The following is a 16,436-nucleotide window of genomic DNA, read 5'->3' on the forward strand; positions in this document are numbered from 1 at the left end:
TGATCTTAAAGTGCCACTGGACTCACTTTTTTTCACCTAGCCCCAAGATGTAGTCATGTAAAAGAGAATGAAACAGGTTCATGGGGCATCCTGCAGACTACAAGTAGCTAGTGTTTATTCCTGGATCTATGCAGCATACCAGCTAATTCTGCCATGGGCACTGAACAGCCACCAGGCACTGTCACTCATAAAAATACAAGACCAGCCAACCTTTGAAAACTGAAGTGGCATTTCTGTTCTGAATGCAGACTCTCAATCTCTGGGTTTCTCTTCTGTACTACAAGCCTTAGAAGACATGGTTTGCATGCACAACGCAAGTCCTTTCCCCGACAATGGCAACTATCATTTTGTGACATGGTGAAATTGAAAATCTCCTCATACATTCCAGGAAATAAACAACAACAATTTCAAAGGGTGAACTGTCTTCATTTAATGCACAGAAATGGCAATAGTCGCTAGGCAACATGAAAGTTTTCTTTCATGCAATTTAGCTGTTTCTGGTTTTTCAGGCCATGTCTGTAGCTGCACGATCCTGTTTGCAGTGACAGTATAGGCCCAGATACCTTGGATACCTGTTCTTTATATTCTCTGTATGCCACAAATGTGCTTTTTGTTTCCTTGGAACCCTTCGGGAAATTTTAATGTATCTGTTTAAACCAATTAGTTCTTACGTACAGGCTTTCTGAAAGCAGTAATGTAACTATTGTGATACTTGCTATTTCCAGCACTTTGGTAGAGAATACAGGTAAAATTTGCAGACATTACACCTTTGGTCTACAGCTTGTTTTAATAGAAAAAGGTAAAAATATACTGTAAACATTGATCAAATTCCTGTTAGGTAAAATGGGACATGTTAAACCTGCTTTGATTCAACATGTAGTTAATAGTGAATTTGAATCCAGCAGTAAGTTATGCTGATGGGAGAACTTTTTGTCAGGAAAGCTTGACTTCTACACTTTTTAAAGGGGGAGATATTTTCCACTCTAGATAGTCAGTGTGGTGTAGTGGTTAAAAACAGGTGGAGTCTAATATAGAGAATCAAATTTGATTTCCCACTCTTCCCCATGACTCTTATCTGGTGAACTAGATTTGTTTCCCCACTCCTACATTCCTGCTAGTTGACCTTGGACTAGTCACAGTTCTTCAGAACTCTTTCATGTGGATTCCGCATGGGCCAAAAACAGCTGCGTGAAAATGGTGTAAAATAGTTTAAAATGGTGTAAAAGGGGAGAGCAAGGGAATAGAGTTTGTAAGCTCCTTTGAGTCTCCTTACAGGAGGGAAAGGTGTGGTATAAATCCAAACTCTACTTCTTCTAGTTCCACCTCCCCAATGTGCACCTGAAGTTGCTTACATTGTTCTCTTGTCCTCCATTTTATCCTAAAAACATCAACCCTGTGAGTTAAGTATATGTTGCAATCTGTTCTTCTATAACAACACCTGTCCCTCTCAAAATAGGAGTTAAAAAGGGGTGAAAAGAATTTGCTTGTAGTTCCATTCTCTGGACCACTTGAATCAAAATGGCACATTTTGAAGTCATATCAAAGAAAAATTCAGAAACATCTTTAGTCCTAGCTTCAGGGGGCTCTTTCAAATCTCACCTATAGAAAATAGTCATTTCTTGCAAACACCTTAACATCCTGCTATCTTAGAAGACTTTGGATTTATAGTATGTTTTTCTCAATTGTAAGGAGTCTCAAAACAGCTTACAAACTCCTTCCCTTTCTCTTCCCACAACAGACACCTTGTGAGGTAGGTGGGGCTGAAAGATTTCTCAGAGAACCATGACTACCCAAGGTCACCCAGCAGGCTTCATGTACCGGAGTGGGGAAACAAACCTAGTTCTCCACATACGAGTCCACTGCTCTTAACCACCACACCATGCTGGTTCCTCTCATATATCACTCCTCATATGCCATGTTACAAAAAGGAAGCATTTGTGTGTGCATGGGCCTAATTGCACTTGCCACTTACCACATGTTAATTGCTCCAATTCATATTGTGACAACGACAGAGGTGAGAGGTTTTTTAAATTTCTCTATCCCTCATCCCCTGCCATGTTCTCTTCCCACCCAAAACAACTGGGTAAACTATATCTGCCATGTTTTGAAAATGCATGTATATGTGGTACCAGTTCATGTGCATTTTCAGAATCGGGCAAATTGTGCTCCCCCAAAGTCATTTTTTGACTGGGAAGAAAATGTGAGGAAGAAACTATTTCTCTTTGTTTCATGAATGCTACTTGAACTGCGAATTTGTGTACCTAGTAAATGAGTTTTTAAAGAAGTTGGAAGCTCCATACACAGAATTCCCAACTGGCTGTGTGGTTATACTATGTATTAGTAATTACGAGGATATACTGACTCTTTAATAGTTCCTACTGCTAGCCTGTTTTATTTTCACTTAAGGCTGCACAGCAGTCTCCCTGTAAAAAATATTAATCATCTCATCCTTTATTTGCAAGAGAGAGCGTACTTCTGAATTGCTCTGTCCTCATGGGCACTTGGTAGTGCTTTAGTTTGCATTCTGTTCACCCTTAGTGCTAGTTTACATTCTTTATCCAACATGGTCATTAAATGTGCTTCTGTTTTGGTGGTCATTTAACCAGAAAAAACAAAAAGTTTATCATCTTGCTGTTGCAATACTTGGTATGCCAAAAGTTCCTTAGAGAAGCTGGAAAATGTCTGAATTTAATATGAACTTTAAAACAATCTGATTAGAGAGGTCCAACAACTGCCTCAGCAAAACGAATAAATACTTCAACATAAAGCATTCTTGATGTTGTAATTTACTAGCTTTCTCTTTATTGGAGCAGTAGAACAGGCAAATAAGCAAACAGACCAGAAATCAAATTACCCCTAAAGTTAACTGCAAATCTCACAGACTTTGGTGTTCCAGAACCAATCCTGCTATTTCTCAATTTACTTCAGTTCCCAGACAAGCTGTAAATGAATCTTTTTAAAGCTATGTCAACAACTATGTGAAGTATTACATCTTGTCGCACAAATTAGGTTTCCCTTGAAGCACAGGAGGCAATATGCAGAAATAAAGGCAGATTTCTCCCCACCTCCCCCCATTTTTATCTGTTCTGTTTTGGTTCATTCTCTGCTTTTGTGATAGGAAAAATATTGAACTATTAAAGCCTTCAACTCCGCTCATACCAGTTGATACCAATGGTCCATTGTACACAGCACAAAAGAGCTCTCTGTGGAATGTCTTAAAAGGAGGCAGTTACCTCTTTTCACTACACACACCCAAAATAAGATGTCCAGGGGACATCTTAAGAAGAGAAGGCATCTGGGTGCTTTCCAGACTGCAAATGCATCAGAGGGGGAAAGAGGTTGTTTCCCACCTGACCATTTTGCTCTCTGGTGTTACTCAAAATGGTGGGATGCAATGACCATCTTATGTTGGGGAAATTAGTTGTAGAGCACAAGGTCGCTTAGGGTTGCTTAGGGAGCGTTGGGTAACTTGATCGCTATATATTGCCTGTGCATATGGGTTTCAGCTCACTATAAGAAACCAGCAGAGAAAATAATTTTTTAAAAAGATTTTATTGGAAAAATAAGAAAGGGAATAAAATAAATTCTTACTCACAATCACTCATTTACTGGGGTAAAAGCACACACATACAAAGTTTCCTAGGATATAATTTAGAGGTGAAAGACAGGTTTTGGATATATATAGAGAGAAGGGATGGGGCATCAAAGATTGTATTACCAGTCTTGTAAAGGAAACAGAGACCTAATGGCTAGCACTGATCAGCACTGTTGGAACAGGAGAACTGTTTTCACCCAGGTGTGCTGTTGTTCATATTCAAATATTGTTTCCTGAGTATGGGTCAGGCATGACGTTGGGGGAGGCGGAATCCTTTAGGCATTCTTGCTCTCAAGGTCAGACACAGTCCCAAGATGGAGTTTCTGAATCCCAACAGACTTCTATGTTCAGGGCACTGTTCTGACAGGTCTGACAGGGCAGCATTCCGGGAGAAGCACTGTTCTCTCCCCCTCCGCACCACCCAGGTCAGGTTGGCTACACTGGTCAGTTTCACCCTCAGCTTGCACTCGACATTTTATGTGCAGCTGAAGATATTCTCCTTGTCTCCTTGTCAATTCCCAATGGTGGGAATTGTAGTCCATGAACATTTGGAGTGCCATAGGTTCGCCACCACTGCTCTAGGACATTTGCTTTGCAGGCTCCAATCCTGGGTGCCTTTTCAGCCCAAAAAAGTACATAGTTGTACTGAGCTGGTCCTGCCAATTCCAGCAATTTATAGTTTTCCTTTTTTATTTTTGAGGAGCTATCTTTGTAGCTACACAGACCCACATAAGAGAATCTTAGCCACTCAGAAGACAAGTCTGCTGCCCATTGAAAAGCATTGGGTTGGCCTGCCCTCTGTGGACCAACTTTGTTTTTCTGCTAAGTGAGAAAAAACTCAGTCAGGCCAACCCAGTGCTTTTCAATGGGCAGCAGACCTGTCTTCCAAGTGGTTAAGATTCTCTTGTGTGTGTCTGCAGAGCTTCAAAGATAGCTCCTCAATTTTCTTTTTTTAAAAAAACTATATATTGCCCAAATTGACAGGAAGAGCTGAGTACAACTATGTACTTTTTGGACTGAAAAAGTGCCCAGGATCAAAGCCTGCAAAGCAAACATCCTGGGGCAACCTTCGGAAAATGGCGACAGGGAGACTCCCTTCAGCAGCACAATAAAATCAGGCAGAAGCTGAGAGTAAAACTGACCAGAAAGCAAAATGGCCAGGCTGTAAACATAAGATATCTCCTGAGTTCTGCATTCCACAAAGCCAGGTAAGAGACAGCTTGAAGGCAGCTTAGGGGGGAAAATGTGCACTTTGAAGTGTTTTTTTTAAAAGATGTCTTGAGAAGAAATAAGGTGTCCTAAGGATGTCTTGGGAAAAAGGTTGTGTGGAGTGTCTTCCCAGGACACCCTTTTTTGTGTCCTCAGGACATCTTATTTCAGCTGTGCAGAATGGACCAATGTTGGGTTGCCCTTACCAAATAGCCCTCAAGATCCCTGCCTTTTAAACGATTACAAGTCAAAAAGAATACATGGTAAAAGAAACTCCTAAACATTGATCTAATCACTTGGCATAGTCTATTCATGTTGTAGAAGTTATTCCTTTTTCAGTATTCTCTAATATTCTGATTTGCATAGTGACCACAGAGACATGAGGTGTCAAATGTCCCCGGGGGGGGGGAATCACCCCATGCCCCTCCTTCTTCCCCCCGGAAGGTTGGATCTCTGCCACCAAGCTGTGCCCCACAGCCCAAGAGCAGGGAAGATGCCACCTCTCCCCAAGAGTCCCAAGTCCCGCGCTCAGCCACTGCTATATTTGCCTGCTGCAGTCTGCACCACTGTAACTCTGAGGCAGGTAGGTGAGTGGCCAGGAAGATTAAATTAAAGCAAATGGGCGGGTGGGAATCCAGGAAGCAAACAATGCAAGTGGCGGCCTTTTGGTGGCCCTTCTTTTCTGGCTGCTTGGCTGTGAATCCGACTTAAAGAAACTTTGGGGCATGGGGGAGAGAAACATCTCACGTGTGGGCTGTTTGAATTCAAATGAATTGTTACTCCTGGCCTTGCGCGCTTCTTCCCCAGGTTCCTAGGGCTGTCATCCACCTGTCCACAAGAGCATGCCAAGCAGATGCAAAGGCAGGAGCCATACTGGTGGCAATGTTTGCATGTGTGTACGTGTGCTGTGGTGGTAGTACTTGAGGCTGGAACTGGGACATGCAGCATAGCCCGTCGGCTCTTGCAGCTGGGCACTCGCCTTGGTGGTGCAGGTAAGGCTGGGTACCGTTCACAACTCCCATGTCTCGTCAGTTCAGATGGCAGGTGCCGGCGCTTAGTCCTCAAGGACATCACTAACCAGTCACCCTGTCGACTATGGAGAAGGACCAGTGTGAACTGGCTCCAGGAAAAGGCTGACAACATGCCTTTCTCCCCCCCCCTTTTCTCCCCCCTTCTCTTTTTCCTGCACCACCTCCACTTGCACACGCTCGCCTACCCCGCTCAGGTTCCCTCCCTCGTACACACAGCCACGGTCCCCAGCCAGACGTACACCACAGCCCTCAGGAGAGAAGGAGACCCAAGCTGGGAACGAATTTTTGTTTCGTTTTGTTCTATTCAACAAAGAGAATTCCCATCTTTTCTTTTAAAGAATGAAGGCTGACCTTTGCCTCCTGATTTTTGTGATTGGATCTATCTTTCCCTGCAATATGGATTTGGCCCTCTAAAAGTCAGAACACGCACACACACACACACACACACACACACCCCATCAGAACAATATAAAAGGCTGGCATGGAAGGGCAGGGAGGGAAATAGTTGAAGTTTTGGACCTGGAAGGAAAGTGATTGTAAGCTGCTGGAAAATTTCTTAAAAGGTAGAAAAAATGAGCTATAAAATCCAGCTCTTCTTCCTCCTCCAGAAACAGCTGACTAGCAGTAAATCCTAAACAGAGTTATGCCATTCTAAGACCAGCCGCTTCAATGAACTTAGAAAGGTATAACTGCTTATGACAGTACTTGCTTATTTTAAGAAAGAAAAGATGCAAATGTTTTCAGTCACCCAGCTTGCTATTTAAGGATTCTGTGAACCATGAAAACTTGCCCTCCTGAGTAAGTTCAACAACATGCATTACATTACCCAGGGTATTCCTGCAATCTAATTATTGTGGTGTTGAGAAGCCAGTTCAAATGAACTACTTGAACTTTTTTATGATCACAAGTGGCAGACCTCTTTTCTTATTTGATCCTATGGTGAAGAAGGTCAGAGTTGAAGGAGAGAAGCTATGCAGCCATCATACATACTCATTACAGATTTTCTGTTTATTTCTGTTGAGATAAAAGTGAGAAGAATCAGTAAACTGAGATCGAAAAATGCACCTTCTTAACAGTCAGCTAGTATTCTGTGTCTTCATGGAAAAGGATTCTGACAATAATAACCAACACAGTGCCCAGTTCATAGTGTTATAATTGACAAAAGGCACACACACATAAAAACACAATTCCAACTGGATAGCTATATAGCCTGTAGCAGCAAAATAACTAACAACTAGCTAAATCTAGCTGAACAACTAACAACTAGCTAACAACTAGCTGAAAACATCCAAGTCCAACAGCCCTGTAGAGTAGACTGGTGCCATTTTCCCTGCAGCAGATGACTGTGAGCTTGCTCATGGGGTGAGGCCAGGCTTCTGGAGGTCCTTGTTCCTCTGCATTGTTCCAACTTCATTATGAGGCTCCCTTCTCTGACCATATGAGCTGAGAGTTTGAGAAATAGCAGCAACTGAATCACCGGGGGCAGCCATTGCGGCTGTGGTGAGCAAAGAGGCAAAGGGAGGTTGCTTGCAAGATGCAATGCATAGCAGTAAGTTTGCAGAAGGTCTGCATTGATTGGCTCCAAGCCTTAAAGGCGGGAGGAGCCAAAGTATAAAGGGCGCCACACCCTGAGCTCGGCCTTCTTGGCTGCCGAGACTCAGGAACGGCGTGGTGTCCTCATCTGCGAGTTTTTGAGCCTAAGGCCAAGCAGAAGGTGTCGTTGTTAGTATAATTATTTGCCAGAGAAGGGTCTCACCATCTGCACGCAAAGTTCCATACAATTGTAAGGTGGAATATATTCTTCACAAGGTGCTGATAGAGATCAGCAAATATTGATAGTATAAGATCTAAAAGTAGTCTGTGTTAAATATTTGCTTAGAAATATTTATTGATTGGTGCCTTCTAGCAGACTTGAGTCCTAAGGCTAGGTCAAGATCGTGTTTGGCAGGTTGATTGTAAGCTAAGACTTGTGCGGTACACAAGGTTTCATTTTTACTGTTTGCCCTTCACACTTAGCTCCTTTTTCTACTCCTTTTTCTTTCTTCTCTTTTTTTGTCTTTGGATGGTGATTACTGCTGTTTTGATGGATTGGATTGTTTTATGAACTTGTTTGCGGGGTGTTTCTTTCCCCTTACCACCAACTGGCGTCTGTGTGTCTCACTCTTTCTCCCCCCCCCCACCTTTAAACTATGTTCTGGATTTGTTTTTAAACATTCCCGTTTTTTAAGCATCAAGTTCATATTAATTAGAGATGAGAAACAGTGATGACGTTTGTTTTCGTGGACAGACTTTGCTTGTAATGCATTGGTCATGATGTCTGGAATCAGGTTATAATGACGGGGGGGATTTTACCATGTTCTATGATAGACTGTGTCACACTAATTGCTTGAAACGATTAGTTTTCATTAGTGACTTCATGTGTTTCAGAGGTATCTGCTTAAGGCCAAACTACAAGCCATGCTCAGTTGTATTTAGTTTTCCCGCCCACCCCCCTGCCCTTACGGGGGCAAAGGGAAACTCAGATTTTGCCCCAGGCTACATTTTCCCTAGATACGTCTCTGCTGACGCAGCTTTAGGTTATGCAGCTTTCTTGGTACAGACATGGCACATGATAAAAACCTCCTCTAGCTAAAAAAAAGTCAGAAATGGGAGGGAGCTTCCTCTGTGGTGCTGTGTGGTTTCCAGGCTGTATGGCCATGTTCTGGCAGCATTCTCTCCTAAACACAGCCATATAGCCTGGAAACCACACAGCACTCCAGTGATTCCGGCCGTGAAAGCCTTCGACAATACAGCTTTCTCTGTGTTTCCACTTCTCTTTGTTTGCTATAGCAGTGGGCTGTTAGCTTTGTTCCTGGTAGAGCCAAAAGGTATTACTCACAAGGGAGTGAGTTAGGTAACCATGAACAACACATCCACATTGGGTATCATTTATTTATAGCATTACCAACCGCAGCAGATTATTAGTCAGTCTTTAAATGCATGGTTTACAAGAAGTCATGTCAGAATTAGACCCAGGTAGGTGGGTAGATAGGTAAGTAAATAGATGGATGGATAGACAGACAGATGTTTAATTGGTCTTTAAAGGAACTGACACATGCCTTTGGGATAAGGAGGCATCCTGTACATTCAACTGAACAGATCCCACCTCTTACTGATAGAAGTGCCATCAGGTCATTGCTGACTTATGGTAACCCCATAAGGCAACTCATGGCAAAACCATAGGGTTTTCAAGGCTTACTAGATAATTGCATATGTGGGGTCTTGCTTGGACATACAGCACCTGAGGAGGAGAAAGAACAGTATTTTCATCTGGGTCCAGGCACAAGATTGACAGATATAGTGCATTTTTTTTCTGTTCTTCCTCCAAGGAGCTTAGAGTAGCACACATAGTTGTTCCTTCTATATTTCATTCTCACAAAGGTAGGTTAAGTAGAACAGAGCGATTGACCTTGTGAAGTTCATGGCAAAATTTGATCCTGATACTCCAAAATCCTTCTTCAGCATTCTTATCACTACACCTCATGAATTCTCAAATTGGACTGAATTCCCAGTGATATGGTAGGTACTGTGTTAGGATGATGATTTGCTGGGGTAGCTGAAATGACTTCGCAGAAACAGATGCTAAATGTATCCTGTGGATGATCTGTCTATGTGTTCAATAAATATGCATAAAGTGGGAGTGGGCATAAGCGCACAGGTTGTGAGCATGGTGTCTGCATTTGAGCAAGTCTGCACACATAGGCTTCCTCCCCACCATGGGGGGGGGTGGGTATTGTGAAAGTAATGTTCCAAATGACAGGGACAATGTTTGTGCAGATACATTGTTCATCTACATATATAGAGTATCATGAGACACTGACCATGTAAAGACCACTTGTGCCCATTCTGGCACTGCAACACCAAAAAGGAACACAGTGTGTGTAAACAGAAAGGGAAAAAAATACTAAAGAGCACCACAGTGTATAATTGCAATGGGCAGGATATGTAAGTCAATGAAGAGAACCCTTAGGACAGTATTGCAAAATGAGAAAACTGATTAGTGGAAGAGAACTAAATTCACATATACTAAATATATATTCAGGAAGAGTCTCTCAACACACACTCGAGTAATAAATAAGATGTGTTAAATGTGACTCCTCAGAAAATCCATCGTGAGTTCATCAATAGGACAGGCATATTTTGTTTCAAAATATATCTTCATCAAAAAACACAGAGTGAAAAACAATCAAAGGATGTGTTAAATTTCATAATTGATTAAAGCAAATGATCAATATATATTACATAAAAACTTGTGAACCAAAAAGCCCATATAGGAGACAGCCGTGATAAGCATATCACTACTCATAAACCAGTTATCATGACAAAGTTGACCAAAAGGTTGTATTTTGTGACACAGTTCCTCACATTGAGAAGGCTATACTTGTAGTGGATAGAAAGAATACACCTCGCAACAAAGTCTCTGGTCTTCTTTTCCCATTTAATCAACAGAATTCTAGGCATTTGAGAACAGGGATGAATTTTGCACTTGAAATAGACAGTGAACTCTTTTATAATTTTAGATACAAAGTGCATTATTACTCCCATCAGCCCCTGGCAGGGGCTGATGGGAATTGTAGTCCATAACATCTGGAGTGCCAAAGGTTCGCCACCATGGCACTAAAAGAAGTTAAAAGCAGAATTAACAACAGTTTGAAACTTCAGTTTAGAAGGCATTTGCTGACCTTCAGTCGTAGTATTTTTTGAAAAACATTGAGTTATGTACTGCAGCTGGTCCAAAGAACACTTCCTAACATGGAAATGTATACACAATAGAGGGTATTAAGAAAATAAGATTCCCAAACACATTTGCATAGACTTCATCTACACATGGATGGCATGCTCACCAAACTCTGATCACATAAAGGCAAGGGTGGTGACGAGCCAGCATCATTGTGATTGTTCATGCTCTACAGCATTGATTGAACGCATCAACAGATGGTCTGCAGAGATTAAGTATGCCTGCAAATCAAGCATGCACAACTGGAAACCCACCAAGCCCAATAGCCTTCTACTCTTTTATGTCTTGCCAGGGACTTGATAAACTTTAAGTTGAATTCATTAGTGTTTGTGATGCTTTCTCGGGATTTCTATCAGATTCCATGTATTGCTCTTAATTACAGATTCTGAGCTCTCCTGTCATGTGGAAGTCTTAGCATGTGCCTTTACTCCTTAATGACATCATTTTTTTTATTCCTTTTTTTATTCATTTGGGGGCTGCTGCTTTCAGCATCACTACATCAGGTTTGCTTCAGAGTGGGATATTCTTTGCAGCAATTCCTTTTATTTTACATCAGCCATGGGAAGATTTCCCCCCCCCCCCCAATACTAAGGTGACCAGATGGTCACCTTTGTGATCCGGGACGGGGAAGCGCATGGGCTTCTGGGGCTTGCCGTTTGCCGCCCTGTGACAGAGCGGCAAACGGTAAGCCCCAGAAGGCCATGTGCTCCTGCGGCCGGGCGCACGGGAGGCTGCCACACTGCCTTGCACCCCAGAAGGCAGTGCAACAGCCTCCCAAAAATCGGGACAATTTGTAGAACCCGCGGGACGCGGGACAAATTCTTTAAAGGCGTGACGGTCCTGCCAAAAGCGGGACGGCTGGTCAGCCTACCCAATACTCTAATCCATTCCGACCATTTAATGACAGCTAATGTTATTTCTGTTATTACTGTCTGAACCTTGTTTACCAGGTGCCTCCTCTCTGATGAAATTTATTGCATTTTGCTGTAGCAGATGCCTAGAAAGTTACAGCCAATTCTACTTTTTCAGCAACACACATAATCTATTAGCACTTGTTTCTATAAAGAATGACTGGATTAAACTTGAGCAAGAGCACTCATGTTTCTTTGCTTTTTCTATGATCGCAATTTATTTCACGAAGGATGCTTAGGTGACGTTTCTAGTGACTTGTAGCCAATCGCTCAAAATGCGGTCAACATTGAAGCAGATATAACTATTGGCTAATCTAGCAGTGTGGAATTTCCTTGTTCTTTGTGAATGACATGTCCACACTCACAGATTAACCAAACTGACACATTTAACTAATTTGTAAGGAGACCGGAAAATAATGATTTGATGTCAGTCACAAATGTGATGCACACCATTTACAATTCAGAGGTGGCTTGCCATGCTGCTCTTTGCAGAGTTATTCCAGTCTAAGCCCACTGAAATCAATCAGTTTGGACTGAAGCAGACGCATAGCGCCAAGGGGGCAGGGGGTGGGGTGCACAATGCACCGGGCACGTGCCGATGCGGGGGCATGGCAGGAACATGGCAGGATTCCCCGAAGCCTAAAGAAAGCCCAAAATAGTCTGAGAGACCCATCTCATCCAGCACACTCTCTTTTTGAACTGTTACCATCCGGCAGACGATACAGGTCTATCAAAACTAGGACAAAGAGGCTTAGAGACAGCTTCTACTCTAGAGCTGTGGCTATGCTAAACTCTGCGGCTTCGTGTTGATATTTTGGGGCTGTGTAGGGATGGGTGGAGGAAGGGGAAAGTGAGGATGGGGTATGAATCTGAAATTGTGTGTATCGAGGAATGCTGCTGTAAATTTCGTTGTGCGTGCACAATGACAATAAAATGCTTATGCTATGTCTACAAGGCAAATGAGGATGCAGGCATGCCCCATGTGCAGTTCCCCCTCGCTCCAGCTCTGGACCGAAGTCACTGCATAGGGTTGCACTGTTCATAGACAGTAGCAGGTTGCTGAGCAGTTGGCCACTGTTGACCTGGGCAAACTGAGGTAGGTTCAATATGGATCTGAAGGATCACACAACTGCTTCTACTTGTCCAAATCACATTTGTAATTATGTTTCTCCTCGCACATAGTATCACAAGGCAAATAGCTTTTGACATTGAGAGGAGGTTTATATGTCATTGGTGGCATTGTGTGTAAAACTGATTTTCCAAGCAAACTTTTAAAAAACTTTACTGGGTATGTGCAGTTTTTGAACATGCTGAAATAAATCTTGTTCCAGTTATATTCTGCATCAAATCTTGACTAAGGTTTCATTTGTCGTGCCATGATGATTAACAATGGACTACAATGTAGTGGCTCTGGCGAGCATGCCAGGTTTCTCTCTTCTCTTCAAATGGATAAAGGAATGCATTGAATCTACAATGAAGCATATCCATGTTGCATATGTGCTCATGTCCTAGAGAATATGTATGCCCAGCTGGGACTGTGCTTGCTTAGTCTGATAAACAAAGCTGAAATCTTATTCAGTATCTATTTGGCAGGGTAGGGAGTGTAGGCAGTGCTGAATGTAGGCCACCATTCCGTGACACATTCTCCACTCTTGAACTATGGGTTAGTGAGATTTCAGCCTTGGTTACAAAGCATGAAGTTATGAGTATCCCACTGGGATAACACATGCAATTTTCCATCCAGTGAAAGATGCATGGTACTTCCAAATATATTTAGCTCCAGCTGGACTGAAGCCCATTTTACTTCCATAGGGGGAAAAATCACTAGTTTCCACAAATGGTGGTTTTCCATTTGTGCAGACATTGTGCTCATTTACCTGAAATGGCTTGCAAGCATGCAACACCTTAAGTGATAAACCAAGTTTAGACACTGACGGTTTGATAAATCTTATTGATATACCTCTCAGGATTTAAAAAGCTTACCATATATTCTTCTTTTCTGTAAGTTTGATCATCACAAGCGTCAACAGAGGATTTTTCTTCTTTTGTTAAAACTTAGAGGCAGTACAGGACAATCCTGCGTATGTTTTTTGCTAGAAGACAAAAAATTTAGGATCTCATTAGAGGTTGCAAAATTTCTGGCAGAGGTTTTCAGAATTAAAAACCAGAGATCTCAAGCAGCTGTTTCTCTGTTGTAATATTTTGCTCCTAAGTCTATGTAACCTTACCCCTTTTGTTCTTTTAATCTATGGATCTGTTTGCTGCTGTTGACCAGATACTATTTTTTGCTGTATGTATGTTTTATGGGTCAATTGACCGCAACAATAAAATCTAATTAATTAATTATCGGCATATCTATATGCTTCTTAGGTGCATGTGTTTATGTGTTTATTTGATTGTTTTACATATATGTATTTCTAAAGTTTGTTAATGTTTTTGATTGCTTACTGCCTTGGAGAACCTAAACTGAATGGAAAGATAGTATTCAAATGTTAAAAGTAAATGAATAAATAGATGTGTTCCATGCCCCTTTTTTGTTTTGAATGTAACCCACAAAGAGGATAACATTCCTTTTGCTTTTGTTTCTCTATACTTCAGTATTCAATGTTACAAAAAACACAGAATTAAAAACAGAGTGTGATGGTGTAACATTTGTCTAAAGGGTGTCATAAAAAGGCAAATCTAAACCATGAAAATGTGATGGAGTTGTCTGTGACTGGCACCAAACTATAAGTTTGCCTACAACTCTTGACAGTTTTAATGGTTTTCTGTTTAATTATTAGGAGTGGGAAAGGGAGGGTAGAAACTGGGATGTGAGCCAAAAGTCATAACAGGAAAGCAAGAAACATAACTACCAGTTCAGACACCTAGTGAAAGCTCCATAAATTATTATATGCTTGGGAGCTATTTTATCTTTCAGTATAATAAAAACAAATGTAGAAATATGAAAGAGTTTAATTGGATCTAAAGGCTTTAATGAATATTACAGTAATTGTGGGCCACTGATGCAAACACAAACTAATGTATGCTAATCTGTTTATCTTGGAGACCAGACTGAAGGCACCACTTTGGTTGATCTAATCAGCCATTTCTTTTCAAAACAAAAGCACCACTTTCAAGGGATTTGCTGTCTTAGCAGGCTTTTCGATTCATATATGGTGATACTTACTTCTAGGGGAACAGGGTCTGGTGGTCTTCTGCCCACTGAATGAAAATGGATTTCCCCTTAACCCATTGATGTACAGCCTATGATTCCCATGACAAACCTAATGGGCCAGTAGAAATGTTTGTAGACAGGGAAATTTGTGGTCATCTTGCATAACTGTGGTGTAGATACAAGTACAAAGTGACCACTGCCCCTCTTAATTTTAGAAAAGATCCCAAAGCCACATACAGCAAGACTTTGAAGAGGGTCCTGTACTGACATCTGCTCTTTTTGCCCCTTTCTTTCAGGCCCTGCTGCAAAAAAGAAATATGTCAGTTATAACAACTTGGTTATCTAGTCCGCTGCATCAGATGGAGTCATGGGAGGATGGAGATTTTTCTTCCATTCAGTTACCAAACCTGTTGTAGGCCTGTTCCTGGAACTGCAGCATATGCACTGCTGAAGGTGTTGAAAGGTCAGGCAGTTACTATGGAGGATCTAAGTATTCTGAACAGCTGTTCTACGGAAAAAAAAGAAATCCTTAAATTATTCTTGGCTTAATAAGTCACTGGCACTGCCATTAGGCTGCGATGTGGGACCTTTTTCTTTGTATTGGAGATGCGATCTATTGAGTACCCAGCTCCAACCTGTGAGAAGACCTGGCTTCTCTTAGGTGAACTACACTTGGCAACGGTAACTTTCAAGGGGCTATTTTGTCTTTATATGTACTTCCAAACTGCAAGATTTTGAACTTTCTGTACAGTTTGTGAGAGATTTTTTTTTTCCGCATCTTGCCATCCTTGTCATTTCAGAGGGTCACCATTGGTTTGGAATGCACAGTATCTTGCAAGCCCTGTTCTTTCCCATTTTAACACATCAAAGAAACAAGACAGTCTCTAAGACTGAGAGTTTATGTTATGTACATGATGTGTATATTGATGACTGTACCACTGCAATTCATATATTATTTTTTAATTAATTTTTTTAAAAAAATTACTAAAGACCAAAAACTGTGCTGACAAAGCAAGCCCCTCACTTTGTCCCCCCCCAACTCCATTCTCTGCCTTTCATCATTCTGATGGCAACAGAGAAAGCAGGGGAAAAACAAAACAAAAGGATTGCTGAATTTTGATAGAGGTTGTCTTGATATTTGGAATGCATGCCAGTAATGTAATTTTACGGTACATGTTAATAATTTATGTTGGATATTTGTATTTGTGTTTCTATTTTGTTATTTTCATTAAGGTATATAACTATTTTGCAATAATTTCAATAATTCTTATGGTATTTGGAAGAATGACAATGGCTTTTACATGTCTTGAAAAGGATTTTTATTTTTAATTTTGTTGATGCCCCACTATTGACTGACTGATGTGATTAAAAAAGAATTTTAAGGGGGGGGAAGCATGTATGTTTTATACTGTTTGTAATAAGTAATTTCGTTAATCTTGCTGCTTATGTGCCAATTTAGTGAGAACAATCTTTGCCGCAGAACTCCCCTCTTTCCATATTCTCAATCCTGTGATATTGTCCAAGAATGTATCAATAAAACATTTTGGTTAACTTTTCGTTATTTATTGTAACCACGCTTTTTTAGTTGTTACCCTGCCTCCGACAGAACAAACAGCCAGCGGCAACCACATGTGGAACTGTCCTTTCTAAATATGGGAATTTAGAGGCTATTCCTTATCGAGAAGAAATCCACAGGCATGCCTCTGGTAGCTCTTACAGTTTTGTATATAAAGACTGCGTAGACTTTTTTTGTTAT

At 41.3% G+C, this 16,436-nt stretch overlaps 1 protein-coding gene across 2 annotated transcripts in view; it reads left to right on the plus strand.

The window, feature by feature from the left end:
• Positions 1-16,236, plus strand: part of GRM7 (glutamate metabotropic receptor 7) — a 651,468-nt gene extending 635,232 nt beyond the window's left edge. For both annotated transcript variants that reach the window (XM_048487962.1, XM_048487963.1), the window contains one exon: positions 14,977-16,236. Coding sequence is in view for 1 of the 2 variants with exons in the window: in XM_048487963.1 (XP_048343920.1) it covers positions 14,977-15,026 (50 nt within the window). In the remaining variant the exon portion in view is untranslated. The remainder of the gene's footprint in view (positions 1-14,976) is intronic.
• Positions 16,237-16,436: the final 200 nt, after the last annotated feature.

Source organism: Sphaerodactylus townsendi, linkage group LG03, assembly GCF_021028975.2.
Source record: "Sphaerodactylus townsendi isolate TG3544 linkage group LG03, MPM_Stown_v2.3, whole genome shotgun sequence".
NCBI lineage: Eukaryota > Metazoa > Chordata > Lepidosauria > Squamata > Sphaerodactylidae > Sphaerodactylus > Sphaerodactylus townsendi.